The following is a 27,824-nucleotide window of genomic DNA, read 5'->3' as shown; positions in this document are numbered from 1 at the left end:
TAGTCAAGGTAAAGTTTTCTTAAAACCTAAGAGGCAAACAACTCATGAATGTACAGTTATATCAAACCCCAACTAAACTTAATAGCACATTTAAATGCATGAATCCACTTGAACTAAAAGAAGATATTTAAGTGCAGGTTGCAAATATAAAAGCTGTGTGTATAATATTGCTAAATTATTTTAAAACCAACCACTGATAGCAAATCTTTTAAACATTTTATTTTAACAAAATATCCCAACCTAAAATAGTCTTGCTTCCATGTCAGTAAACATACAGAATGATGTCAACCAGCTGAACAGATGACTCAAACACCTTCTAACTCCATGACATAAAAAAGACATTAAGACTAAAGTGACGCAGAACTGGTTTCACTTTGTCTCATTTTAAATACTGCGGCCTTATGAATGAACACAGCTAGACTGAACTGGTCCAGATCAAGTGAGGAAACTTGTTCAGAAGCAGCAGCATCCGTCAGATGTTACATACACAGTAAACATGCACACACTCATACACACTTATACTCTGTAATAAATCTCCTTGTCGGATAGCACAGGTGCAGATATTGCATACGTTCAGTTAAAGACACATAAAAAAACATTCTCACCACAATAACAGTACATCTGTATGTATAAAAACAAAAAGTAAAAACTAAAACTTTGTTCAGTCCAGCTCCTGGTTTTGGTGGTTGCGATAACAATAATACAGTACACAATTAAAAAAAAAGAAAAGAAAAAAAAAAAGAAAAGAAAAAAGATGAAACCTGCAAAGTTAAACACAGAACACATGAAAAACTTCATCTTTACAGTTTATCATCTAGTGCGTTCTAGTGAGTTCAGTTTGACACATGTTTTAACTACATATTACCAAAGCACTGAACATATCCCATTTTTTTAGATTAAGGTTGGGCTCCATACTGAAGATTAGACTATGTCGATGTGTTTGTGTGCACTTTTGCTTTGACACTTGTTGTCCTCTTCCTTCTTCATAATACAATCCAGGTACATCGGTCACTATCTGCCAACACTTGCAGAGATGAGCCTATAAGTCAGAAGATGAGTGTAATTTGAATTATGATTCACACAAAAACAAGTTTACAAACATTAAATTTATGTGTTCCAACTCCAGGACACCTGGTAGTATCCATACTGGCTGGCTGGGCCTTTTCTCACAGAGGACATTTCACATGTCACAAACTGGTGTAAATAATAAAATGAATGATGGTTGAATTCCATTTAGCTGCTTCAGTTTCAGGCTCTTGGTATTCTGGCTCACTATCAGCTTACTGGGACACTGAGAGACTTAAATAGCATGTGTGTTGTATGTTTGCCACATACTGCCCAGCAACCAAGATCAAGACTGTATGGGAATCCAAGTACGGTAGTTATGTTGTATATACCTCTTTTTATAAAAATTTGCATCAACGTAAACATGTGTCTGGTAACAAAGAAAAAAAAGTTACATTTGTGTCCAGCTTTTATAGGTGCAAAAAATTCCCATGTACACGAAATACTCCTCAGCTGTTACAAATCTGGGCATTGGAAATTAAAGAAAAAAAGCTGCTAAAAAGTATAATCTGGTTTGTATTTGGCCTCTAACTTGTCCTTTGTCTTGGATGAATGAGAATTCTCATAGACACCTGGCAAATATTTTGAGACACTATTTAGTCTGTGTTGGAGGGTCTGTGGTAGAAATCAGGATGCAGATGTGTATATAACTCACCTTTGTGTAGAGCTTCATTAGTCATGCGATTGATATAGCGGGAGCTGCTCTCAGGAACCAGCCACTTCATCACTGTATTCACACAGGACTTCCTGTACGAACTCCACACACTCCCGCTGACAGGGAGACAAAAGATCAACACCTTTAACACAACAGAACTAACACAGCTTAACAAGAAACAGGGAAAAAGACAGAACGGTGTTTGAGGAGGGTGGCAGTAGTTCCTCACCTGGTCTGACCTCTAACCTCTGTGAGGTCACCAACACCCACGGTGCAACACACACCTGTGTTTAAGTCCCAGCTAACCTGCAGGTTGGAATGGTAGGTGTTTGGCCTGACGACAAAAAACAATGAAAAACAGACTCAGTGATGATTGTTGGTGAAGACAAAGAGCCAATCAGGAATAAATGGGAGGGATGACAAAAGCTTTGAGTTAATTAGCATAGGGTTAAACAGCAGAGAGGACAACAAATACCTGCAGTGCTCCTCGTCTGAGTTGGAGAACGCCAGTAACAGCAGACCAATGTTGATCATCACAGTGTTGGTCTCTGGACACACCTGATACAAAACAAACACACATTATCTCAATTCATAAAATGTCTTTCCTTCCTTTGTTTAATGCAGAAACATAAAAGCTAAATATCATCTACAGTAACAAATACAAAATGTGAAACAAGTTAGGAAGTATGTATATCATAGTATATTTCTGTTAAGTTGTAAGTTCTGTTACTCATGATGTGACAGAGACTGAAGGTATTGTTTGTGTGTGTGTGTGTGTGTGTGTGTTTGTGTACATTTACTGACCTCCAATATCACAACATCATAGTCACTGAAGGAGCAGAACTGAGTGGCCCAGGCAGCATCGCTCCTGATCACCTCATTGATAAGATACTCAAAGTCCAAAGTCAACTGCTCAACACACACACTCTGCAAGAGAGAAAACACAAGTTAAAACTTGAAAAAAAAAAAAAAAAACATTAACGGTACCAAGAGCAATCATACAAATCTTCAATATTAACACGGGTGAATAATGTTTCTTTTTAGCTGACTGAGCACAAACGCTTTATTCAGTTACACTAAAAATGGACCATGGACACTAATTATATAATCACAGCAAGATAAAAAACAAACTGAATGAAGGTTCAGTCACAGAAGTTACAGACTTAGGAATGTGTTCTTTATTTTAAGGTGAGATTGTTCAATATTTTTTTCAGACTGGTGTGTAACATTAAAAGCTCTTCTGTTAAATAAACCTGGGCAAAACGCAACAAACTCAACTTGGAACATGGAAATGGCTAAAGCCAAACCCTGCAACAAAGGACGACTGGACTGCAGCTGTCAATAAAATAAACTATATGGAGAAATTAACCTTTACCTTAAGACTGCGATATGATCAATATGTAAAATACTGGAAAAACTGGACTACATTTAGGTGCTATGATTACAGCCACATGACACAAACACTCACCTGTCCATTGTGTGGTCCAGTGACCAGCTGCAGGTTCCTTCCTTTCAGATCAGTGACTGTGAAAGGCAGCTGGACCTTATCATCTTCATAGCCTACAGATAGAAACAGAGGGGGAAAATGCCAGTCAACAGCTTCAGAGTTAACCTGGCAAGAGTCACACGTTTAATCACTCACTGTCTGTGTCCTCTTTATCTCACCTGCTGTATTTTGCTCCGCTGTCCCTGGCTGTTGGAGGCGGTAGTGCAGGTGTGAGTAGTTTACATATCCAGGCTCGCTGGGGCCAGCCTCCTGTGATGAGGACGGGGTCCGAGGGGACGAAGGTGATGAGGAAGAGGATGCAGGAGACATCACTTGTTCAGGGCATTGATGCAAACTGTGGCGCACACCTGATGTTGATGCTTGTGGCAAACTAGTCCGTTTCTCCTCCTCCTCCCTCCTCTCTCTACAATCCTCCTCCTCTCTCCTCCTCTCTCCAGCTTTCCCTTTGTCTCCTGGTATCTGTGCTGCCTCTTTTTCACCAGTATCAGCTGTTCTCCTCTCTTGCTGGCCCTCAGTTTCTTTCCCACTTCCTCCTCCTCCCCCCTGCGCCCGCCTGAAGAGGTCAGCTGCAAACTCCCGGGCTCTCACGGCTGCCTGTGACTGGCTAGGAGATGAGGGGATCGGAGCGGGCCTGCTAGGTGGCAGTCGGCTTTCGGGGGATCCCTGAGGTAGTGACGAAGAAGTGGCCAAAGAGGTGGACGAAGGAGAGGTGGAGGCTTGACTTGACAAAGCGGCTCTCTTTGTGTAGAGGATCTGCGATGACTGACCCTGCTTACCTGCAAGAGACATCAGGAAATAGAACTGAATTCTGACATGATACTGCTGAACATCCGCCTGAAAATTAGCCAGTCTCATAGATATGAATTAATGAAAATGCACACGCGCATCAGGAATAACAACTGGTCATTTTTTCTTGAGCAGTGACAGTGAAAGACAACTAATTTGGCAGCTTGGGAGCATAACAGAGCCACAATACACAGAATAGCACATCAAAAATTTCAGGCCTTTCCCTCACCCTCCAAATTCAGTTTCTCCTGACAATGACCCGATCTGTGGTTTTTCCTATCCCCTATCCCAGTAAATATGTAGTGCATCTGAGACAGTTAAAAATATAGCAAAGTCTGATTGCAGACAGAAAGAGACAAGGACAGTGAGTGTGTGTGTGTTACCTGTGCAAAGTGAGATGCCACAGGCCACTAGAGAGTAGCTAGTGTTTAACAGGATCACCTGGTCCTTCTTCAGCTGGAAAGCTGGCTGGAAAGTGGGGAACGGATACACCACCTGGTACCTGCTGTTGAGAACATAGCCATGCTCAAGACACTCCCCACTCCCTGGGGAAGGACAAAGAATACAGATGAGAGAGAGACAGGGGCAATGAGGTCAGTGGAGTTGTGCATTTTTGTGTGTGTTTACCTGTGCGTATGGTTGTGGCTGAGGGAACTGGGCAGCAGTAAGAGCATGGTTTAGGAGGAGGCATGGAGGCAATGGTGATGTAGATGTCTCTGTTGTTCTCATCACTCATCATCAAGTTCATCAGCACAGAGCTTGAACTGCGTGTACTAGCAAGAAGAACCACACAATATTACTTATCATTACCTACATACTGCAATAACATAATTCTGTTTGAAATTGAAACAGCTGCATAAGGCTGCTGATCAGTGTGTTTATTATTACTTACTTGAAGCCAAAGATGACAATTTTGGAGTGGTCGTTTGGCCACTCACACACAGTAAGGTACAGGTCACTGTAGATTTCCTCACCTGCAAACAGACGCACATGATGGACCTAAAAACATAGAGTAGATATGAGACAACAGACAAGATAAGCATACATTCAGTTGACCTTTCAAAGTTTGCATGTGAATCTGCTGGCTATATCACAGTGAGGATTCCTTTACCTGTTTGAGTCTACTGTGCAGGTTGAACTCCCACCAATAGAGATGGTAGGTATAGAAAGAGAAGTCATCATCTTCTCCACAGTCGCTGGTGTAGGACAGAACATAGCGGCCACATTTGGTGAAGCCAAGGAAGATATGTCTGGAACCATAAAGGTGACAGAGTATGCACAAATATAATACATGTCTTGACTTGAACAATATTACACATGAGAAATCTCCACTGTGGATGCAATGGTCACACACAGGTGAGGATGCACCAATCTGATACGCTGGATCAGTATTGGCGCCGTAGTCTGTATCGGTTGACAAGCTTAACTGAGGTAACCGGTATTGGGAGAGTAAACTTGAGTCGGTGCATCCCCACTAGCAGTCTCATATCTAGATAAAGCATCAACAAGCCTGATTCACACACCAATGATCCCATGCTGTTTGAAATGTACTCACTGCAGGCAATGTGGTTTATATAATTTAATGCATAGTATGTAAGGGGCTTAATCACAACAAAACCATTTAGTTAACACATGTACACTGACCCTGCTCTCAGGAACTCCTCGCTGACAATGTTTTTCAATGGGACACACACTCGAGGCGGGAGCTTCCTGAACAGACGCTGAGAAAACTGTCCCGATAGCTGCAGAACAGGTCAGAGAGCGGGAGGAGATGACAACTTCATGAACACATACATAGTGCAACATGAAGCACAGAAATGTGTGTGAAGTATAGAACATTTGTAGTATTAGTGGAATAGCTGTTTCAGAAGTAATGGCTCTGGATAAAAACTACACAGGGATATTCAGCTTCATTCAATGCCAGGCACAGTAATATATCTAATGACTTTCAGCACACATATAGCAGAGGAGTTGTCGATGAAGTAAAGCAGTTTACTTTAAATACGAGGGCACAGGTTTCTTTTATGGGCTGTGGTGCACTACAAGTTGCTGCAGCCGTTTAACAGAGGCTAACGTCGACTGAGCTTTAACGTTACAATATAACAGGTATTTACCATTGACTTTAATGGCTAGCATGCTACCAGCCCACCAGTGTTACATTAGGTCGAGGTGCCTTTGAGCCCATTAGCAAACCAAACAGACAAATGACGAGGGACATCTTTAAAAAGCAGAGAAAGCGCATTTTCATATTTTGTAGCATTAGCTAATTAGCCACCTTCCAGCCATTAGCTGTTAGTTGGTTAGCCACAAAGCTAGTTAGCAGTTAGCTATAGCCTCAGAGGCTGCCGAAAAGAAGGAGGCTTTGACTGAAGCAGTCTCACATAATCTATGAGCCATTCTTTTCGTGCCATACATTTCGTGGATTCATATCTACCTTCCCACGCATGAGAAGCTTCACGACATGGTCTTTATGTTTTCTTTGAGCTTTCTGTTTGCCGTCGTCCTTTTCTGATTTCGAGCTGGGCGCCATCTCTCCCCGAACTGTTGTCCCTAGTCGCAATCAGGGCCGTCCTGATTGGTCCAAAGCTCGCACGAGACTGCCCTCACTCGCCGGTGGACACATCCATCAAGACCAAAACAAAGGTAGGCCACGGCAGAGGTGACATCCTGCAAGAGGCTACTACAAAAGGACCCAACTGTGTCTGATACAACAGTGCCACGTCCGGCAACAATAAAACGTGAAATTTTGACAAGACATTTAATCTGATATGACTTAAGCATTTCGTCTAAAACAAACTCCCAAACACAATGCTGGTGATGAAGACACTGGTAATTTGAATGTTTTTATTTTAATTATTTAAAAACAAGTTGTAAAAAAATAACAGAAAAAAAAAAAAAAGAAAGAAAAAAAAAAAAATCAAAATACAATAACAGAACCTATTGGACCAAAACAAAATCTTTCAACAATGAAGCTGTAGAAATTAAACAGAGGACAGTCAAACACACAAACGCATACATGCACACACAACCAACCTACACAACCTGTAGGGCAGTTAGTGCCTTATTACAGCCACACGTTTTCTGTTCAGTAGCATACACTGTATACAGACACACACAACCCCCTGGAGGAAAATAATTACATTGAATAAAATCAAAATAAGAAATAATGGTAGCAGGGAGAAATATACCTGCAACTTAAACACTGGGAATGTTTTTTTAAAAATTAAGTTTTAAAAAAAAAGTACCAAGAAAAAAAAAAAAAAAAAAAAAAAGGACCAAAAATTTTGCAATTGTCTTTCTTACAAACATAATTTTTGAATATATTCAAAATACTGCTTGACAGTTTTTACCCTCAGGAAATTGAAGGGGAAAACCACTTAAATGTGAGTCTGTGTTGAGATGCTGTTGTGCTAGCTTACAAGCAAAATGCTTATTATTTCACATTTTTAAAAAACTATCAGATGTATTACAAGGTGTGTGTGAGGTGAAGGGGCAAACTGAATAGTAACTGAAGTAGTTTAGTGCTTTGTTCAATGCATGGGCAAATTCCCTTTTTCCTTTCTTCAATTTTGACTTTAAAAAACAAACAAGGAGGTTTGGAATAGAAAATGTCTGGGTGGATGAGTAAACCATGGTCTTGTCTTATTAAAGCCAAAAAGGAAATCTCTTGACAGAAAAAACAAACAAGTCCAGAGAACCATCGAAACCATCCAACACACCAAGCCACTTGTCTACTGGGCCTGAAAAGAGACATAATAGACATAATGTTATTTTTAAAAAAAAAATGGACAATTCTCTCACTATAAAAACTAAAACTAACACTTGCAAAGTTCCAAATGCATTTGGTTTTAGCATGATCTGATCCTTTTAATAGAAATGAACCAAACACATCATACCAAAACAAATGGCTGGATCATGTAGTACCAATGTTTTTTCTCTGCCATGATGGTTATCTAACCTACAGTCATTTTACTAGAATCCTCATGTTGCACCCATCCATCCATCCAGGACACGATTAAATGAAGATAAAGACACTGAATAAGTACGTTTTATTAAAACTAACATCTGCTTCTTATACTGACTGTCATATTATCTCATTCTATACACAAAAGGTGCAGAAAACAGTCGGGAAACCTTTAGCCAGTGAATACATTTGGCAGGTATTTGTTTTTGTTTTTTTGTTTTGCTTACCAGAGCTTGGCAGCTACAAAGTTTATTTTCAACACTGGTTATGCATGTGGTACCTGTTGTCCCTGCTGTTGACCAGCTGCCTGTCCAGGAGCCTGCCCTGCCTGTCCATAATAGGCAGCCTGCTGTCTGTAGTACTCAGCCCAGGCTGCACTGTAGTCCTGCTGGCCTCCAGCAGCAGCTCCTCCTGCTGCTGCTGCGGCTGCAGCTGCTGCGCCTGGAGCAGCTGCTGCCCCTCCAGCTGGCTGGGCTGGAAAAACACCACACAAACACATCTGTTACTTGCACACTCATGCAATTGTTTTATTTTGCAGAATATTACTGTTGTCTGGATGAATGATTAATAGTACTGACAGTTGTACTCATAATACTTATGATTGTGTGATACACTTCATGTAATTCATACAACAGTTTGTCTGATACTTTGATTTTGAGGAAAATTATTTCTGTGGATCTCCAAATTAAATGGATTTTATAACTTTAAACATATTTAAAAGCCTCTTCAGTTTATTCTTGATTTTAACATAAATTCTTATTTGTTAAATAATTCAATAATAGTTAACTGTTGGTCTAAAATTGGGTGTATCACTTTAAGGAGGCAATATGAAAAATCTATGCATTTATTTCACTGCTTAACAAGTCTTTGAAGTGGGGGATATCAAAATGTTGATGCTCAGTTCACTCTAACAGACAAAATTTTGTAATTCAAAGTTCACAAGTTACCCAAACACATTCTGAAAAAACTGTTTCAGTATATCCCACTTACTCATGCCCATCTTCTTATAGTACTCCTCCCAAGCCTTTGTGTAGTCTGGCTGGCCTCCAGAGGTCTGTGCTGCTTGGCTCTGGTCCCCAGGTGCTGCTGCTGCAGGAGCTCCTGGAGTCTGGGCTGGCATCGCACCCCCTGGCTGTTGGCCATAGTATTGTGCGTAATACGCGGCCCATGCTGCATTAGGGTCTGCGGCCGCTTTACCTAATAAGGGGAGGGGAAAAAATAAATAATGAAATGAATCAATATAGCTCAAACCAAAGTAACTTACAACAATATAAAATGTAGAAGCTTAAGGGTCACTCACTTGGGTCATGTGGACCTGGGGCTTGCCACTGCTGGTAGGTATTTCCCCAACCCTGAGGACAGTACTGGGGACCACCAGGTGCGGCTCCACTGCAGAGAGGGACAGGACAGTTTGAGTACTGGAAAATTGTGTGTTGTACTTACTGGGGAAATTGTGTGTTGTACTTACTGGGGAGCACCACCAGGAGGCCCTGCATTATATGGGTTGGGATTATAGGGACCCATCGGACCACCTGGGCCTCCTGGACCAGGACCACCACCCACTGGACACAGTGGACCCTGGAAAGAAAAAACAGGAAGGGACCAATTTAAAAATCAGTTAAGTCAATCACTTCGAAGCTGTTTAAACCATGTATCATTACTTGCTTTGTGAGTTACTTGAACACACCTCAATCTTCTCTTCTATGAGCTGTTTTGCATGATCAATCTGTTGCGGGGACCCTCGGATGATGAACAGTTTGAAGTTTGGGTCACCGTTGGGTGGTGGCTGACGAGATATTTCCACAAATGCACCAGTCTGTTGGTTGATGGACTTGACATTCTCTCCTCCTCTGCCAATGACAAGCCCGCATTTGTGAGCAGGAATGGAGAAGGTCATCTCTCCTCCTGGAGGACCCCAGTTCCCCTGGCCTCTACCACGCCCTCGCCCACCAGGCGGCATCCCTGCACCAGGACCTGGGGGGCCCTGTGAAAGAACCAGGCCACATGTAAGGTCTACTGGTTTCTGAGCTCTGCCATCGACACAGACATCAAGATCAACACTTTAAAAAAGGAGTCAAATGTCTGACTGTGCTCTTTTTACTTACCCCCTGTCCACCCTCCTCTCTGGCACGGATGCTCTGTAGCAGGTCAGTGATGACTGAAGCAGCATGCTGACACTGGTCAGGTGGACCCATAATATGGGCTATTTTATCAGGACCCGTACCATCATCTGTAAGGAAGGACAGGCATAGACATGTTTAAAGATGAGGGCTTACACAGGAGCTGAAGGAAAACGCAAAAAGGATGAACTTCGTGGATAGAAGACTTTCCAACTAAACAGTACAAATTATTCATTTTTGAATAATTTCACTTTAATCTCAAGGATATGGAACCAGATTTCTTCATGCCTAGTCATAGCAGCACAACACATTAAGTTAAATACAAGAAAATAAAACTATCAATTACTTTTTCCTGATGACCAAAAAAGGTGGAAATGAACCTAACCCTATAATTTTGGACAAAAGCATCCAACATCCTTAGTAGGTTTGATCTTTTTTTCAAAGATTTACCGTTAAACATAGTTTCTTTGTTTTACCAAAGCTAAAGCAGTGTTACTGGTATTTAAAAGTGCATGGCATTTTATTATATTAACGACATGTAATGAAATATGATGTAATTTAATAATCCAAGCATATTTGGAGAGCTCACCTGGTTTAAACTGTATTTTTACACCGGCATCGCTCTGGATCTTCTTAATCATCTCCCCGTTACGGCCAATCACAACTCCCACAGAGTGGCGGGGCACAGCTATCTGTAGAATTAAAAAAACAAATGTGACTTCAAGCTTCTGCGTCTAACCCATTAATTAAAATTATGGCAAGCATACATGATACTGTATATTCAGCTGTAACTTCATATTTAAACACAGACATTACTTACGTCAATGCCGCCGCCACCGCCGCCGCCACCACCACCTCCTCCCATCCTTGATCCGTATTCGTTCCTGTCTCCAAAGCCAGCGTGATCCCTTTCCCGTAGAATCTCATTGACCATCTCCTTTGCTTGCTACAAAAGCAACATCAAGGAAGACATGATGAGATGGGTAAGATAGAACAAAAACAAGTATTCAGCATTTTCCTCTTTACCAGAACTTTCTCCACAGTGCTCAAAGAGTACCTGCACTTTGTAGGGGTCTCCAATGATGCGTAGGGGTTTATCTATGTTAGGTGGCTGAGATCCATCTTGAATAAGAATCATTTTAACTCCAGCTCGCTCCTAGGAATTTTTAGGAGAGATACTTTACATTGATTACAGAGACATGGCATGTTGACCTAATCTGTCTTTAAGCATGTAATTCCGTTCACTGGGCTTTCCATTTAAGCGATAATAGAAATCAGCAAATACCTTTCCCCCATCATTTTCTTTCTAATATTTGTACAGTAGAGATAAGATGACCTGTAATTCTCACCTGTAGCTGTTTGATGGTCTCTCCTCCTTTGCCTATAATGAGGCCGGCTTTGCCTGCAGGGATGATCATCTCCTGCATGGAACCTGCCTGCCCATTGGATGATTCATGACCCCTGGACACTATGTCATCTATAAGTGCTTTGGCTCTCCTGGAGGCAAAGTAAGTTGAAAAAAGGGTGATGATACGATTAAAGAACACAAGTCTACTGCAGCATATGAGCAATTTAGTTAGTGGGTCACACTAATCTGACTTATTACAAGCAGTGCAGGCAGCTCCAACTGTACCTACAGTATGCCACAGTCCTGGGCAACTGTAGTTTTAGAATCGGCAGGACTTCAGACAAATGTGAAAAATAAATTCCAAGATATCTTGGTTAGCCTGAATTGCTATGATCGTTTTCTCATACATTGTACAGTTATCTGGCAAAAGATGGATTTTATTTATTTAATATGGCTGGAAAACATTCTTATTGATGGCTGATGGCCAAAAATTTCAGTAGATGGCTTCTTTTTTTTGCCAATAAGCTTGTCTGCTACCTGAAAAAAAAAAAAAAAAACACAACAACAAAAAAAACAAACAAAAAAAAAAAAACAACAGGAATTCAGGGACTAGTCTAGTTACTGGAAAATGAAAATGTTTCCTATTTGTTAACACTCAAAAAACTCATGGCTGCCTTTTTGATGTTCGTGCACTTTAAAGTCACACTCAAATGCAGGGAAATAGACCTTCCCTAAAGCTGAGGGTGTAGCTTTCTGTACTCATTAACAAACTCCAAGAAATGTTAATAATTATTCTTAGAAGTTAAACAAAATCCTTTTATTTTTATGTTTGGCTGTGCACGTCAGGTGAGCTTCTAAGGCTGTTAACCACACATGACTTCTACCAATCACATAGCCATTTATGCCCCAAATATAGCTAAGTTTAGAATAAGGACCATAGTTGGGGTTTAAATTAGGCAATCTTGGCAAAGGATCTCTTGTATACAGCCTGAAAGGAAGTGCTGCATTTAAGGCTAAACTCTGGAAGAAAAGTTCTAATAGTGCTAGTCTTTAACATTGCACAAGTAAAAAGCAAATGGTTCTAAAATGTTATACTATCTAATGTCCTAAACCGAAATTAAACTTTAGTGATAGATTGTTTAATTTAACATGTGTAATTTGATTAGACAAGCAATCAATATCTGGGGAAATTTAATAGTGTTATTTCCCCACCTGTGACCAGAGCTGCTACTTGATCGCATAAATGTCCATGAACAAAACAAAACTTTGAGAGTTGAGTAGTTGCATTGGAAAATGAAAATGCCATTGTTATAAAATATGAAAACCAACTTACTGTATGGCATCTGGTGACCCTGTCAGAGACACACTTCTCTCTGGAAGACCAGCACTGTCTGTGAATTAATAAGAAAATGTGTGTCAATCCAAGAGCAGCTGGAAAACCCATAATACGTTGTTGATTTAGTAAATATGTGGGTAGCACAAAGCTCACCATGAGCAATCTGGACCTTGCAGCCAGAATCCTGTTGTATTTTGTTAATCTGTTCACCTCCTCGGCCGATGACTTTAGGGAAAACAGCAAAGACGTACAGATTTTAGTTTGAACACAGTGACAGGCATTATTTGAATGGTTTAGGAAATGTATGTGCATGTACTCACTGAGGCCAACCATGCCATCAGGCACCCTGTACTCTTCTGTCATTGTGGATGGCCTGACACTGCAGACAGGTAAAATAATTGTATTATACAATGGATCTTGTCTCTGTTCTAATCATTAGATCAGAAAGTGTTAAGTGATAAAAATAACCCTCTACCTTTGTTGGGACAGGGCAGCCAGCTGAGCTCCAATAGCTGTAAGAGAAGGAAAACCGTTGAGAGGTTGGAAACTGAGCTGAGTGTGTGTTTGTAATAGGATCAAGGTGGGTATTCAACGTACACAATGCAGAATCTCTTTCACTCTGTGATGCTACCTTCTTGGCATCAGGTTCATCTGAAGATAAACAAAAAAATTGAGTTTTACAATGTAGATAATCAGATGGAGAAAAAAATGGCTGTTTGTGCTGATTTATAACCTGCTTCTTCCAAGGATCGTTTCTGTGCTGTGAATGGATAATTCTCAGCTCCTCCGTTGTTACTTGCTGTGGGAACACCGTCTCCGCCAATTTTAGCTGCAATCTAAAAAGAAGTGAACACTAGATGAAGTTTCTGCAATACACCCTAAAATAACAATGAGGAACTTTCAGGGGTGGAAGTTTTGGTAGAGCATTTCACCATGAGCAGTAAGTGACCTTTTAAACCCTACTAACTTCTAAAATTGTGATTGCATATGGAGACAGATCATTGGAATTGCACTGGCACTCCACTGACACATCAGTTTAATCATGAGGAGTACTGACCCATTACTAACTGATGATGTCATTAGGGTTATCTGGATTTAGGGACAATCAGAATCAGAAATACTTAACTCAGAAATTGTTATGTTGCAGTGCTCCATTCCACATATAAAAATAATAATAAAAATATAAATATAACCCCCCATGTTCAAATACAAAAACTGGAGGTGTGGTGTTTGAAAGATATGGGTATATATTAGGCAAGGAGGATTTAACTGAAGATTGTAGGACTAATTACTAAGCAGGTAGCACTAAGCATTATAAGTGTAGGATCCGTTACTTTAGGAGCTTGACCCATTAAAAGTCATTAAATGTCTCTTCTACATCAATTTTGACCCCTAATTTAAAAAAAATCTGTCTTACAAGTGCTCCAGCTATATAGAAGTGTAATATTAAGTTATTAGTAGAGCTATACTGCTTTAACGTCTATTTAGTAAGACCGGGGAACTATAATGGTATTCATCCATAACTAACAGTGCCATCAGTTTGTTTAGTCAATCAACAAACAATTAATTTGCAACGATCTTGAATATTAATTCACTGTCTATGTTTTTTTTTTTTAATCAAGAAAAAATACCAAGCATTCTCTAGTAACAGCTTCTCACATGTTGAACTTAGCGGCCTTTTCGTTGTTATAGCACTATGAATAGATTATCTTTGTGTTTGGGGCTGCTCCTGAGACAAAACAGTTGTACTAGCCGTTTTAAACATTATATAGACTAATTAATTAAGGAAAGAGTCCGTGAAAACAATCATTAACCCTAACCTTGATGACTACTAAGACCGGTAATGAAGCTTCACACTCTGGCCATCGACCATAAAAGAAATAGCCTCCGGGAACTTAACTTTAACTCACTAGGTACCTTCAGCAACATTTTGCTCATTTGAAGCTAGTTATCAGCAAAATATATCAATACAGTTAGTTAAGCTTGCTTCAAGGCAGTCATAATGTAATGACATTGCCGTTAATTGTTAAATAGTATTAAAGCTGGGTTTCCTAAATAGGGGAAGGCGAAACTTTATGTTCTGGTTACCGTTAACCATGCTCAACAAACCTAGCTAACTTAGCTTAAGTAGCTAGTCCATTTAATTTAAGGATCCTGGTGGCAATAATTATTATATTTACATAAAAGAGTGACCTACTTTGCTGCCGCTGCTCAGTACAGCACACAAACCTGCTCAATTGATCCCTCAACCGTACAAGCGTTATGGACAAATAAATAGCATTGCTATTAGCTAACTAGCTCGCTAGCTAGTTAACTAGAGCTAGCGTCACGGGTAATTAAGCTAGCTGCTGTGTCCCTGTAGCTAACTAGCTCCCCGGTCGTCTTATTTTTATAGCACAGCACTTGAGTTACCTGTCTGGCTCGTTGTACAGCATCAGCAAAAGCATCATTTTTCATCCCAGCGCCGACTCCATTAGTCGGCAGACCGCCGTATTCAGACATGCTGCTCACAAGGGGCAAGACACACAGGGGGCAGGCTGGATGGCTTTGGCCGGGTCGAGCTGCGCAGAAGCGGGAAGGCAAAAAAGGAACGTAGCGGGGGACACCAATGTGAACCACGCCGGCAAACTTCCCTGCTTAAAACAACCAATCAGTGCTGCTTCCACCCGGGTTTTCTTCCTCTTCTTCTTCCGTACATTGTTGCGGGTTGACAGCCAACGTTGTACTACGAAAACATCCCCACCCCCTGGGCTGGAGTGTAGACAGGACACTGTCGGACAAGTCTATTTTTTATCTATTTATACTTAATCTCAAAATTGCATTGATCCATTTATGATTGAGAAACTATAATGCAATGTTTTTAACAATTAAAGAGGAAAATTAAAGATGGCAGATAAGGGTTTCGTTCATGATGAGAGTCACTACAATTTATTTTTAGTAATAGGGCTTACAGTATATCATATTAACCTCCGCAAAGGAGATTATGTTTCACCCGTAGACTAAATTTAGCGGAGGGATGGGCATGGGCCAGGGAAGAACCCATTCAATTTTTGAAGTATGGTGTAAGGTCAACATGATTAATTTAGAAGTCATGTGTCCTAACAGCCAGCCAACATTTATTTATTTATTTGACGCATCACTCTATTCATTATTACTGCATCAATGAAGAAAAGCCAAATGAAACAAACACATTCTTAGATGTACATTAGGCCTATTCATAGTGTCCTGAAAGTTGTACAAACATAGACTCTCTCTTTCTCTTTCTGGTTACCTGTGACCTATCTCAGTTAAATGATTTTACTTTCGTTATCATATCAGATGAACTCCATTCCTCCTTTATTCATTCTGGATAACCAATGAGAACCACACAGTAATGCTTTGTTGGTTTGTTTGTTGTCTGTATAATTCTGTTCATTTGCAAGAAAGTTTTTCATTTTGTGGAAATGACTATGTGAAATTACATGTCATTTTGTGCTAATTAGAATGTAAATGAAAATGAGAGCGCCATTTCAACCCAATTTTATATCAATTAATTATTCAACTTTATACCAGTCCAGGACTCGGACTCATGCATTTGGACTTTTGAAGTTCGAGGACGGACTCAGTTTTTTTTTTTTTTTTTGTCAATTTTAGTGCATGTTTGAGAGTAGATTTATTTGGGTATTGCGTGACACCAAGTAATTGAACTCCCTTTGAAATGGTGACGCCTGTGTGTTATTTGTGTTTAATGTAGACTTTATCATTTGTATGTTAGCTCTTTGATTGTGCTAGAGATAATAAACTAATCGGAAATGTACTAGTTGAACACTGCCTATATTTGCCCTACAAATAATAATAACTATATAGTTCTGTCCAGGAAATTTCTAGAAAGATCCATAATGAAACACTACCAAAAAATCTTAATCATATTTGTTGGGAAGAATGAGGTCAAACTGCATATGAGCTGTCACTATTGCCGTTCATTACAGTTACATGTACTTAGTGCACAGCAAGAGCTTCTTGGTGAACCTTTACAGAATGGACAAACCCTACAGTGTTTATTAGCAATGTGACAGTAGCTAACAGTATGCTTTTTATTAACTACTGTTGCACTGCAACTAAAAGCAAAAGAGTAGAACAAAGTGGCCGTCCATTAGTACTTTCATGAAGACAACCTGGTAAGTATTATTTCAGTGGTTTCATTTAATTTTGACACCTGTGACATAAAGTGGAAACTAAGTGGCATTTATTTAACAGAAGTAGCACCATGCATGTATCTATTTGCACATTCCATAATAAATACTGACACATCAAAAAGAATAACTGGCATTAAATGGCATTTCTTATTGTTTCATGATACAGACTGAGACTGCTATCTCTTTACTATAATATTGAAACTGCACATTGTGCACATACAGTTTATGAAAATACTATGTGGCACTGGACCCTGTAGTGTTTTTCAAACATTACAAAACAAACACACCTCTCTGCATAGGAAGACTTAAATAACACAAGCATTTTGCATGAAAGGTTATAATGAATCCCCTGTGCGTCTTGATATGGCTTTGGCAGTTTCCTTATCATAAAATATTAAGTATATTTCTTTACTCAGTAGTAATACTTCCAGGAAAGAGATGTCCATGTCCATGTGATCATTCAAGAGTTAAGTTCAGTAATTACCTGCTGTTGTTTGGTAGGTGTTGCTGTACTTTAGTATTTGTAACATTTGTTTAAGACATGTCAATCAAAGTCCTGACTCTGTAACTTCACTGGTCTGCAGCGACTTCAGGATCCACTTAGAGAACAGGAAATTGGATCAATCCTCATATCAGTCGTTTATCGTCTTTATGTATCACCTAGGAGAAAGAATAATGCTGTAGGAATGTGACATGGTTTCCAGGTTTGGTAGCACCTTTTACCTGTTTGTTCTCAGGCAAGTTCATGCAAGTTTCCATCCGTCCAAGTCAGTGCAGTAGCAGGAGGTTAATTGGTTAGCTTTAACGCAACTGCTGGCATGCACTGCAGTGCAATATATTGTACTTGAAACTCTTCACAGCAGCTGCCAGTTCAGGAGTAGTCATCCGAATGTGAGACTTTAACAGCAGATTACATGTAAAAGTTGATCTCTTTTCCTTCCATGGTTTATTTTCCATCCTACCATATTCAACCTGAAAAGTCAAGACTTGCAACCATGTATTCATCCACCATCAAGGCCCATTTCCTCATGCACTGCCAACAGATCTGAACGTGCTTGTAGATAAAAGCCACCCCCAAATCATCTATCATTTCATTACCCTTTCCCTTTCCCAGCCCTCCTACCCTCAATGTCCACTCCCAGGGCTATCCTTGTGTATTCGTAGACGACGTAGGACACGCTGACAGCAGGAATCACTTTCAGCAGGTTGGGGGAAATTCCTCTATAAAGTCCGGCCACACCCTCCTTGGTTACGATGTTGTGAAGCAACGCCAACATAGAGGGTTTAGGGGCTCCCTTCTCTAGAGCTGAGGAGAGAGAAAAGGGCTTCACTAGAGCATTCAGCTCTCTCAATTGATGTAAGCTCACCTCTGCCACACTGTAGGTATCCAGTGTTAACTAAAAAAAAGTCACGTTCACTTCACTCCGGACAGTTTCTGTTCTTGTCAGTTTGTATGACTGAGTTCATGGACTATCCTCGTGGTTTTGTCTTTTTTAGCTCATTACTTACAATGCTGTAAACAATCTGGTGTTTGCTGTATTATAGAGGAGAGAACAGGTTAAGAATTATTTTACAGCTAACCATTTCCCAAAGCATATCATGCATTCAGAGTAACATTGGAAACAGTAGTTTGACAAAAAAAACCTCAACTCAAGGTCCACTTACTAATTTTTTCTCAGCATTAAACCACGTATCTCCTAAACATCTTGTGGTCTTCTGACGAGATGGAGTTAGTGAGGAGAAAAAAAAAAAAACAACTGGATCCTGGGTTAAGATTTTGTCAAACATATATATTATAAGAATGAAAGGCAGCCATTGGTTTACAGGAAACAGGAAAATCTTACAGAGGAATGTTGTTCATCCCCCCAGTAGAGCTCAGAGCACTTTAGCTGTTCTGGAGACCTGCGGTGGCTCTACAGTCTCTACAATTTATTTTAATTTGTCACCCACCTTTATTTATTTTAGTATGACCCTTACCCAGTGCCTGCATTCGGGTGCGGATCAGTGCCAGCGGGTAACTTGCCAGCTGTCCACAGGTGCTGGAGACAGCACCGCAGCCGACCAGCACCATGACCCCTGGGTCGGCTAAACCTCTGTTCCTGTTCAGCCAGGAAAACTTCAGAGTCTGGGGAATAAAGAGAGCGAGAAGAAGGTAAACACTAAGGAGATAAGTGCTATGAGAGCCGTGTGCTGTCATGTCTCTCTGACCTCGTAGACGGCCAAGTCGATGCCAGCGTAAGGGACAATAGCCAGCATGTTGGGTACATAACCCTTGTAGAAGGCTGTGACTCCTTCCCTCTGTAGGATCTGTTTGGCACAGTCTGCTATTCCTGAGTATTGGCCTGTTTTTCTCAGTGTGAGACGAGTCTTCAGCACCTGGACACAGAAAGAGCAAAGAAATCAATAATTTCACTGGTCATCCAAACCAGGAAGTGTGTTTTCTTCATCCTATATGAATATTTTATACGTCTATTCCCCTGATATTACCTCCATTGGGTAGATGGCTGTCTGAGCTATACCTCCAGCTAGACTGCCGGCGACAAACCTCTCATGCACCCTCAGATTTCTTGTTTCATTACTGCCGCGCATCACACTCTTGATCTAGGGAGAGTTAGAGAGCAACAGAAAGAATTAGCAAAACATACAATCATAGACAAATGATAAGTTATTACATAGACCTGACTGAAAAAAAGATGGAGTGTGGCTTAAAGAGTTGAACATTTTGGGAAATACATTTATTTGTTTTCTAGCCGAGAGTTAGAAAGGAAGTTTGACACCACTCTCATGTCTTTTGATGAATAGATAAGACTACAGCCTTAGTTTAGCATTAAGACTGGAAACAGGGAAACAGTTATCCTAGCTCTGTCTAAAATAAAAAATCCACCTACCAGCATCTCTGAAGCTCACCAATTAACATGTTATAACTCATTATTTGAATCCATACAAAAAACAAAGTGAAAAAATATATATATTGGGGTTTTATAGGGTTTTATGAGCTGGACTATTTCTTGGCTGGGAGCAGTGACTACCACGAGTCTTTTGCCAACTGTGAGGTTGCAACACAACCAGCAGAATCTCCGGGAAATTACAGCTTCCAGTGTTTATGCTGAGAGAAGAGAAGCTAACAAGCTGCTGTCTGCTTCACCTGTTCGTAAGCAGTGAACTTGATTGCAGTCTCTGGGGCAATTTTAAGAACATTGATTCCATTGCCTCTCCACAATGACCACAGTCCTCCTTCTTTCATCATGGATTGAAAACTGCTCAGCACGTTCCCTTTAAAATCAGAGGAACCGTGAACCTGCCGAGAGGGTAACGACTTTGTGTAAGGCAGTAACGGCTGACTGAAGCAGAAACACTTGACACGTAAGCAGTAACAAATGAATGATCATGTGGTTCAGGCTGATCATAACATAAAGACATCATAACTGTCCCTGACTGACCTGTCTGAAGACTTTGAGACGGTCCAAGGGGGCGGTTCCAGTCCGAGATACAGATCCAGCCATGGCTCCAGCCATCAGCTGCCGCCACACATACCCAGACTTCTTCTCCTCTTCTGAAAATTCATCTGGGACTGTCAGCTGTTCACCTATATCCAGCATCTACTGAAGCAATGGTGGTTGGAATAAGTGCAACAAAAAAAATGAGGATAAAAAAGGGGAGAGAGGAAGACAGACAAAGTTCAGCACACAAAAAATATACACAACGGTTTTCTTGTTTAAGGTGTGCGTAACCTCACCATTGAACGTTTCCAGTAGCGTGCCACATCCTCCATGTTAGTGAGAGGGTTAAACAGGAAGTGGTCTCGCCACTCATTCCAGTCAATAGTCATGTTACCATCCTTGTCAATACTGGGTGAGAAATAAATATAAAAGAAAAATATTGAAAATGATGTAAAGTCGAGAATTCATAGCAGAAAGTAGACACAAAGATTCAGACAGACAATGTTTAGACATTGGGAGGAGGCCTTCAGTGCCTTAGCAGTACAACAATGTATGAAAAGAAACTTCTTTGTTTACCACAATCTAACTTAACAGAGGAACTGAAAGTGCAAGAAGTTATCTTCAAGACACAAAAGTAGGAAGAGCAGCACCGACTTTGACTAAAAGGGCGACAATTGAGCTCTGAAGATGAAATTCAACGACCAGGCACCCCAGGAAAGTTGTGATCTTTTTTTATGAAAATGTACATGCAACAAAGCAACAGTACTAAATAAGAGGAAGCAGATAGTTCAGCAGACACATTGGCTAGGTAATTTCGTAAAAGGATTCTTCTTATCTGAGAAGGGATAAACTGGAAGAATATCAGGTGGAATGAATCATCCAGCAACCATCGTGTTCTGCTATCATCCCGACTTCTCTAGGCCTACGCCAGCCAGATGAAACCCCCACGTCTTTTGTGTTCAGAAAGAGCAAAACTTTGATGATTCAAATCAGGATGCAAAGCTCAGATATGTGACCATCTCACCTTAGCAAAATCCTGGTGGCATCCTTGAGGCTGATTTCCACACCGATGGAGCGTAGACAGTGCTGGATCTCCGCTGCATCTATCTGTCCTGCAAATATCCACCGATCACACAGTGAGAAATGACAATATGGAGAGGTTTTTAATTACCTCAATATGATCATATTGACGTAATAGTACAATTATTATTTCAAGTGTGTCCATGGACTTTTACAGACCATCATTGTTCCTGTCCAGCCTGCTAAACATGTGTTTGAGCTGTTTTTCATGGGTGCGAAGGTATTGTGTGAACTCGTCAAAGTCCAGGACTCCATCCTTGTTGGTGTCCCCGGTCTCCACAATCTGAAAGCAGAGACAGCCAAGTCAATGGAAAATAAATGTCTGCCCATTCACTGGCTATTTAGTCAGGGACAGAAAAAAATAAAATAAAGTTAATTACACGATGGGTTGTAAACACAAATGCTTTATGAATTTAAGTCAGAAACACAAATAACATCAGAAATCATATCATGCTATTGGATTATTGTAAATGCGGTCTATGATTAATAATGTTCAACAACATACATTTGCAAAGTCTATCAGTGCAAATACAACAGAGGTGACCCAGAGAGCTGCCACATACCACAAGATCAAGATTACACTCAAGGTTTGCAGTCTTTAAATAAACTTCTACCTTGCCATCTATTGGTCGAATAATGTTACAGCATGTTGTGTATTTGGGGATTGACCTACATAAAACAGAGGAAAATACTGTACAGTTTGTGTTAATCTCATGTTACAAAAATACAAAGTCTCCTTCATTATTAAAAGATCAAATGGTTTTCATGCTGTAATTAAAGGACTTTGTAAGATATAAAATCATTACATCTCTTATTGACCAGCCAGTCGCCATCTCTGCATTTGTAGCAGTTGTTTATGCAAATGTGTTTATAAGGTGTTAATTTATTACAGTGTAAACATTTAATAGTATTTTAAATGCATATTGAAGATAGAGTGTCTGTTTTAACGCAAGGTGTGGATAACCAAATCAAAACCCAAATCTCATTTATCATCTTTTATAAAGCCAACTTTCATCTATAATCCAGTCCTATTACTGAACTCTTGTCAGAAAACAAATAATAAATGCAGATTGTTTCAATGAGAATTAAAATACTGACAAATAAGAAATGTTACAGAAGAAAGTTTGACAGTTTGGACAATGATCTATACATGTAAAGAGATCAAGTGTAGGACTGAGAGAAAGGTTACCATTCTCATCTTACAAAGTCCTGCTCCTTGTACCAAAATAGACCACATGCTGTGTTTAACATATCCAAACACACACAGACACACACACACACGCACACACAAGCACAAACACACACAGCCAACCTCTTACCATAACCTGAACCTTAAAGTCTAAAATTTAAAGATGTACCAAGTGGGGACTTGTATTTTGTCCCCTAAAGGCAGGTGAATCTGTGTATACATGATCATGTTCCCACAAGTAACACATTTTCACACACACACACACACACACACACACACACACACACACACACACACACACACACCAGTGACGTCTTTTTGGTGGACCACACACTTCTTGCCATAACAAACAGGCACAGACAGACTGAGAGGAGAGAGAGAGACTGTGTGTATTCACAATAAAGTTACGCTGCTGCTGTTGCACAAACAACGAGACGGCAGATCAGAGGTTTTACATAAGGAAAAATGGGGAAGATCTCACTTTATGTTTGATGTGGAGATGAGATGAGATGAGCGATCATTGGGTCTTCCACTTAATTAACAGATAAGGAAATCCTTGTAAACACCCGTCCTCTCTCTGACACACACACACAATGACAGACAGTATGTACAACAGGTTTAAACCATAGGATAAGTTTGAACAATGGCCCTGTCGGCGGTCTAGCAACATATAATTGCAAACATGCCACTTCCACCTCCTTGGTTGGTCAAATCTGTCATCATCTCCTTGTGTGTGTTGCTTAACACAGTCTTAGTGTTCAGTGTGTTTAGTGTGTTTCAGTTTTTACAACTGGCATCCCAGAAAACAAACAGGTGTGATTCATACAGGTGTCTTGCTATCCTACCCTCTCCAAGGATCTTTTGGAAAGCCCTCGATCTGCCAGCCCTGTCCGCAGTTCAGAGATGTCGATGTATCCATCTTTGTTGAGGTCCAGCTGATCAAACAGCTTGGCCCATCTCTTCTCCCTCTCATGGTCTCGACGCGGGGATTCACTGTCCTGGCAGTGCGCCCTAGGGAACCAAGTCCATTGGGCTCCCATAACTGGTGCCTCTCAGAGTCAGCCGATGGGATACAGGAGCATCAGTTCAATCACTATAGCAACACAATCGTCAACAGTCATTAAATTTTATCAATGCTTCAAACATTCACTTTGAAATCAAATTCAAGGAATTGTCGGCATTGGAGACTTGTGAAAACCTGGTGTCTAAATTACCCACAATGCAACTTGACCACCAAGGTCAGATATTTAGGTGTTTTGTGCTAGTAGCGGCTGATGTAGCCTGATGCTGCTAGCCTCAAGCAGAGAAGAGTTGAGACTACAGAGGCCTGGTAGGCTCACTTCTATGTCTGCACATGCCCGGATTGTTTTCATTTTCAAACAGTCTTTAGCCCCAACCAGCAACGACTCAATGACATCACACAAGACAATTTATCAAACTTTGTGCTGCTCGTTCTGGGGCCACAAAGGGCTTTTTTTTTACATACACAGTAGTGCTCCTTAAGTCAGACCTAAAAACAGACATTGATGTGTAAAATCAGTGGAGTTCACAAGAAGAAATTAGTGTTACTGCTTCACAAAGTCATGTTGTTTGGATTTTCTTCAGACATTCCTTTAATCTTTGAAATAATATTTCTTCTTGTTTGAACTGACCACAACCAGTAAACTTATAAAACTGGTCACAAGTAGACATTTATTTATGATGTCATTAGCCAAGACCCTGTCTGACCTTGGATATCAGGTATTACATGGTGTTCCTGATGTTTTGTCCCACAACATAGGGGATGGAGGTATAAATTAACACCACAGTCCAGCCACAGTTTATTGCAGTTAGCTGAGTTGTATAACAAGCTTGCTTCACAGTCAGATTACACCGCAGGACACGTTCTGGTTTGTATAATAACATACAGCTGTTTCTAAATCCACCTCCTTAATCTGATCACTGAAAAAAAAAAACGGGACAGCCGCTGTTTCTATTGGTTAAACGTTTTTAAAAATGGCCCAATCTGATCTTTTCTAAGCCTGAGCCGAGTGGAGCAAAAGCATGTGTTTGGATTGTGTTTGGTAGAAATTACAGGTTAATACAGATACATAATACATTACAATAAGCAATGTGCATGTTGATCCACATTAAGCTTCGATTAAGCTTCTATACAGACTACATTCACGACCGAGTTTAACTTGATCCTCACGTCGTTAGGCGTCTATTTATAAAAATCTACGAGACCATTTTGTGACTCACTGCGTATGTTTATGTCCAGCCCATGGCAAGATGCAGTGGATCACTGTGGTCATTTGTGTTCCCGTAGTCAAACCAGCCGCTCCTGTTATTTCGATTGCGCGATTGATCAGACGTCTCCGGAAGTTGGAGCTGGAAATTACTTTTAAATACGATCTTACATGTATTGGACAGGTGTTACTGGAATATTTTCACGATACTTATTTCCGGCAATGACCTGGAAGGAAAATCGAATCAAAATGAAGTTTCATATACAGTATAATATCGTCTGCCTCTTCAAAGCCACTGCAAATACCACCAAGGAGTACTTCCGGATTCCAAAGTAAAAGATGGCGCTGGGTGTCGTTTCCAATATTTCTTTTAACAGAACAATGTGTGTTGAATGATGAAAGGAAAAGAGTCTGAAAAAATAACAGTAAAAGCATTCATGCAAATAGTATGATAAGTGGTAAGTCTAAAAATATTAGGTTGATGAACTACGTACGGAAGGAATGGTTTTTATTCCCGATTAAACTTAGGCGAAAACTCTTACTCCTGAAAACTACACAGTAAAAGTAATTTGAAGTATTTGTGCAAGTCCAGCAGTATAGTTGTTTTGAACTACTTATGGAAGAAATGGGTTTTATTCCATATCAAATTTAGGAGAAAGTTTTGTTTTTGTTTTCTAGAAGAGGCTTTTGACACGTTAAGCTCCTCAAAAACTACGTAGCTGAAGTAGTTGACAATTGTATTAGACTTGTTCTGTCCCATAATCAGAAATACTGGAAATAAAACCCCGCGCAATCCTTTATTTTAAAATCCGGAAGTATTGCATGACGAGATTTACGGTAGCTTTCAAATGGCTGACTGTATTACACTGTAGCAGGGTCTTTACAAAACTGTCAGAGTGATTAGATGTTCATAACAGGGGAATAACTAACGTGAAAGTATTTCAGAAAAATCATCTATCCCATACACGTGGCAGCCTTTTCATATCAGTCTTCATATACATTTTATGCTTTTAAAACTTTACTGTGTGTAGATGGTCTGGTTCCATCTTATGCTTTACGTTACCATTGCGTCGTAAAAGCTCGGCTCCCGTCTCTAGAAACCTTGACAGCACCTAACGTTTTTCCCCCTTCAGTTTTTAAGGATCGTGGTTTTAACATTTGTACCTTTAGCTGTTGAACTGAGCTGAAAGGAACAGGTACCATCTTTCACTGACCCCAGAAACACTCACCAGCACCTGGACGCACTGTACGTGATGCAGCGAGCACACCTGTCACAAGTGCAGTCCAGTGTGACTCGTTTTCCGACAAGAATCAGAGCACCTCCAGCATACCTGTGTCACTTGCTGCTTAGAAGTAATTCCCCTGTTTTGTTAGTTCATCTCTAGTCAAGATTTGTTGCTGAGCGTCCTCCAGTCTGTACTGCAGATTACTCACTGCTGCTCTCAGACTTTCAGTCTCTCTTTGTTTTGTCTCAATCAGATTTTGAAGATGGGCCACCTCAGCAGTGAGGCTGTTCTATGCATTTGTCTTTTTCTGCACAGTACGACATTCTGCTCTCAGACTTTTCACTTTCTCTCTCAAGATGGGCCTTGTCAGCAATGGGGCTCTTGTTCTTTGCATTTTTCTTTTCCTCATTTTCCTGCACAGCATGTAGTTCTGCTCTCAGACTTTCATTCTCTCTTTGTTTTGTCTCCATCAGATTTTCAAGATGGGCCTAGTTAGCAGTGAGGCTCTTGTTGTTTGGACTTATAATTTCCTCCACCAGAGCATGAAATTCTGTCATTCTTTCAATTTGAAATCTTTATTGCTCTGTCACAGATCGTACCTGGGCCAGCTCAGCAGTGCGTCTCTCGATGCTTGCGATTCTCATTTCCTGATCTGCCTGCAGAGCATTAAATTCTGCCATCAGTCTTTCAATTTGAAGTATTCATTTCTCTGTCAGAGATTGAAGCTGGGGCAGCTCCTGGTTGGACAAAAAGTTTTCTATGTTGTCTAGTTTTTTTTTTAAAATTGTTGTCTTCGATGTCTTCTTCATTTCCTCTTCACTATCTATCTCCTGTTTGTCAAGCCTTGCTGTCTCCACTGACACACACAGGCTACGTGATGCCTCCAGTTCCCCCGAAACACTCAGAGAAACGTTTAAATTATCTTGAGACACACTTGGGCTATGTTGCATTAACTGTTGGGGATAAATCGTGTTCACAGCCTCTCAAATACAAGATGTTGACACAGCCCTTGGTCTGCTCAGTTTCTTGGGCCTCTGTGATTAAGTGACCTCCACCCTCAGTCGCCTCTTTTGGCCAAACCTGGAAGGAGGACGGACACAGCAGACACAGTAACTCAAAGACAACCAGAAATTAGTTAATTAAACTTATTCAAACTGATAATGACAGAGCAATGTAAACCAAACATGCGTGCCTCATGTAGAATACAGCTTGGTGTCAAAATGTAATAATAAACCAACTGTTTTATGTGACTTAAAGTGACTGCAAAGAAACCTACCAGAGACTGTGATAATGCTGTGGGAGTGTATGTGAAACTGTAAAGCTGTTTGAGTTTGTATGTTAAGTGTGGTGAGACTGGATGAATATCACCATATTCTATTATTTAAATTGTTTGATTGTGGATAAAGCCATCACAGACATGTTTTGGATGAAATAAAACCCTTCTTTTGAAAAGTGAACCTGAGCTAGCTTGTCTTTTGTCCTTAACAGGGACCAAATCCCTTCCCGAGAGGAAGAATAAAACATTTTCCTCACTTCAATTCAGGATAAAAACATTTCTTCAATAATCAATACACCTACTGCTGCACCTAGTATGTCTAAGTCTACTGGCAAAGTACTTTGAACTACTTTAACTGTGTACTTTACTTACTTGTACTGCGTACCAAAACAATCCCTTTCGCCTAATTTTAATTTGGGATACAGAACA

The 27,824-nt window shown here is 40.3% G+C and overlaps 3 protein-coding genes across 8 annotated transcripts; all 3 read right to left on the bottom strand.

The window, feature by feature from the left end:
• Positions 1-204: 204 nt before the first annotated feature.
• Positions 205-6,603, bottom strand: dcaf15 (DDB1 and CUL4 associated factor 15). The gene is made up of 13 exons (XM_056371830.1): positions 6,448-6,603; positions 5,658-5,755; positions 5,125-5,263; positions 4,906-5,012; positions 4,641-4,786; positions 4,397-4,558; positions 3,386-4,003; positions 3,189-3,280; positions 2,525-2,647; positions 2,196-2,278; positions 1,950-2,054; positions 1,721-1,836; positions 205-1,039 (listed from the first exon to the last, which is right to left on the bottom strand). The coding sequence occupies exons 1-13, from the start codon at positions 6,541-6,543 to the stop codon at positions 984-986; spliced, it is 1,941 nt and encodes a 646-aa protein (XP_056227805.1). The 5' UTR covers positions 6,544-6,603; the 3' UTR covers positions 205-983.
• A 240-nt stretch (positions 6,604-6,843) lies between these two features.
• On the bottom strand, positions 6,844-15,455 carry khsrp (KH-type splicing regulatory protein). Its single transcript, XM_056371829.1, has 18 exons — positions 15,194-15,455; positions 13,515-13,617; positions 13,379-13,432; positions 13,257-13,293; positions 13,102-13,160; positions 12,935-13,006; positions 12,779-12,836; positions 11,447-11,594; positions 11,155-11,253; positions 10,918-11,043; positions 10,687-10,789; positions 10,083-10,207; positions 9,665-9,961; positions 9,446-9,555; positions 9,278-9,366; positions 8,968-9,174; positions 8,258-8,451; positions 6,844-7,753 (listed from the first exon to the last, which is right to left on the bottom strand). The coding sequence occupies exons 1-18, from the start codon at positions 15,281-15,283 to the stop codon at positions 7,745-7,747; spliced, it is 1,980 nt and encodes a 659-aa protein (XP_056227804.1). The 5' UTR covers positions 15,284-15,455; the 3' UTR covers positions 6,844-7,744.
• A 1,488-nt stretch (positions 15,456-16,943) lies between these two features.
• Positions 16,944-25,415, bottom strand: slc25a23a (solute carrier family 25 member 23a). Of its 6 annotated transcripts, none has more exons than XM_056371835.1 (12): positions 24,907-25,268; positions 23,511-23,758; positions 21,636-21,759; positions 21,421-21,508; positions 20,693-20,804; positions 20,397-20,555; positions 20,102-20,254; positions 19,444-19,557; positions 19,165-19,332; positions 18,934-19,081; positions 18,080-18,262; positions 16,944-17,616 (listed from the first exon to the last, which is right to left on the bottom strand). In XM_056371835.1, the coding sequence occupies exons 2-12, from the start codon at positions 23,703-23,705 to the stop codon at positions 17,606-17,608; spliced, it is 1,455 nt and encodes a 484-aa protein (XP_056227810.1). In that variant the 5' UTR covers positions 23,706-23,758; positions 24,907-25,268; the 3' UTR covers positions 16,944-17,605. The 6 variants fall into 6 exon arrangements, with proteins under 6 accessions (XP_056227810.1, XP_056227809.1, XP_056227814.1 ...); XM_056371836.1 differs by lacking the exon at positions 16,944-17,616 and adding an exon at positions 18,622-18,672 and having other exon boundaries at positions 18,123-18,262; positions 24,907-25,415; XM_056371834.1 differs by having other exon boundaries at positions 16,944-18,262; positions 24,907-25,271.
• Between the last annotated feature and the right edge of the window lie 2,409 nt (positions 25,416-27,824).

Source organism: Seriola aureovittata, chromosome 3, assembly GCF_021018895.1.
Source record: "Seriola aureovittata isolate HTS-2021-v1 ecotype China chromosome 3, ASM2101889v1, whole genome shotgun sequence".
NCBI lineage: Eukaryota > Metazoa > Chordata > Actinopteri > Carangiformes > Carangidae > Seriola > Seriola aureovittata.
The sequence above is the reverse complement of the archived record's forward strand: the minus strand, read 5'-3'. Positions and strand labels throughout refer to the sequence as shown.

Bases quoted from the DNA above. Each gene is read 5' to 3' on its own strand.
- dcaf15 (XM_056371830.1), bottom strand. From the start codon at position 6,543: ATGGCGCCCAGCTCGAAATCAGAAAAGGACGACGGCAAACAGAAAGCT. The intron at 4,787-4,905 runs GTAAGTAATAAT...TCTTCTTGCTAG, and splicing joins ATTGTCATCTTTGGCTTCAA to TACACGCAGTTCAAGCTCTG. The intron at 3,281-3,385 runs GTGAGATAAAGA...TTCTATCTGTAG, and splicing joins AGCGGAGCAAAATACAGCAG to GCTATGAAGATGATAAGGTC.
- khsrp (XM_056371829.1), bottom strand. From the start codon at position 15,283: ATGTCTGAATACGGCGGTCTGCCGACTAATGGAGTCGGCGCTGGGATG. The intron at 11,044-11,154 runs GTACTCTTTGAG...TTGCTTTTGTAG, and splicing joins GAGACCCCTACAAAGTGCAG to CAAGCAAAGGAGATGGTCAA. The intron at 9,367-9,445 runs GTAAGTACAACA...CCCTCTCTGCAG, and splicing joins CCTCCTGGTGGTGCTCCCCA to TGGAGCCGCACCTGGTGGTC.
- slc25a23a (XM_056371834.1), bottom strand. From the start codon at position 23,705: ATGGGAGCCCAATGGACTTGGTTCCCTAGGGCGCACTGCCAGGACAGT. The intron at 20,805-21,420 runs GTGAGATGGTCA...TTTCTCACCCAG, and splicing joins GCCACCAGGATTTTGCTAAG to TATTGACAAGGATGGTAACA. The intron at 19,558-20,101 runs GTGAAGCAGACA...AACTCTCCCTAG, and splicing joins AGTTCACTGCTTACGAACAG to ATCAAGAGTGTGATGCGCGG.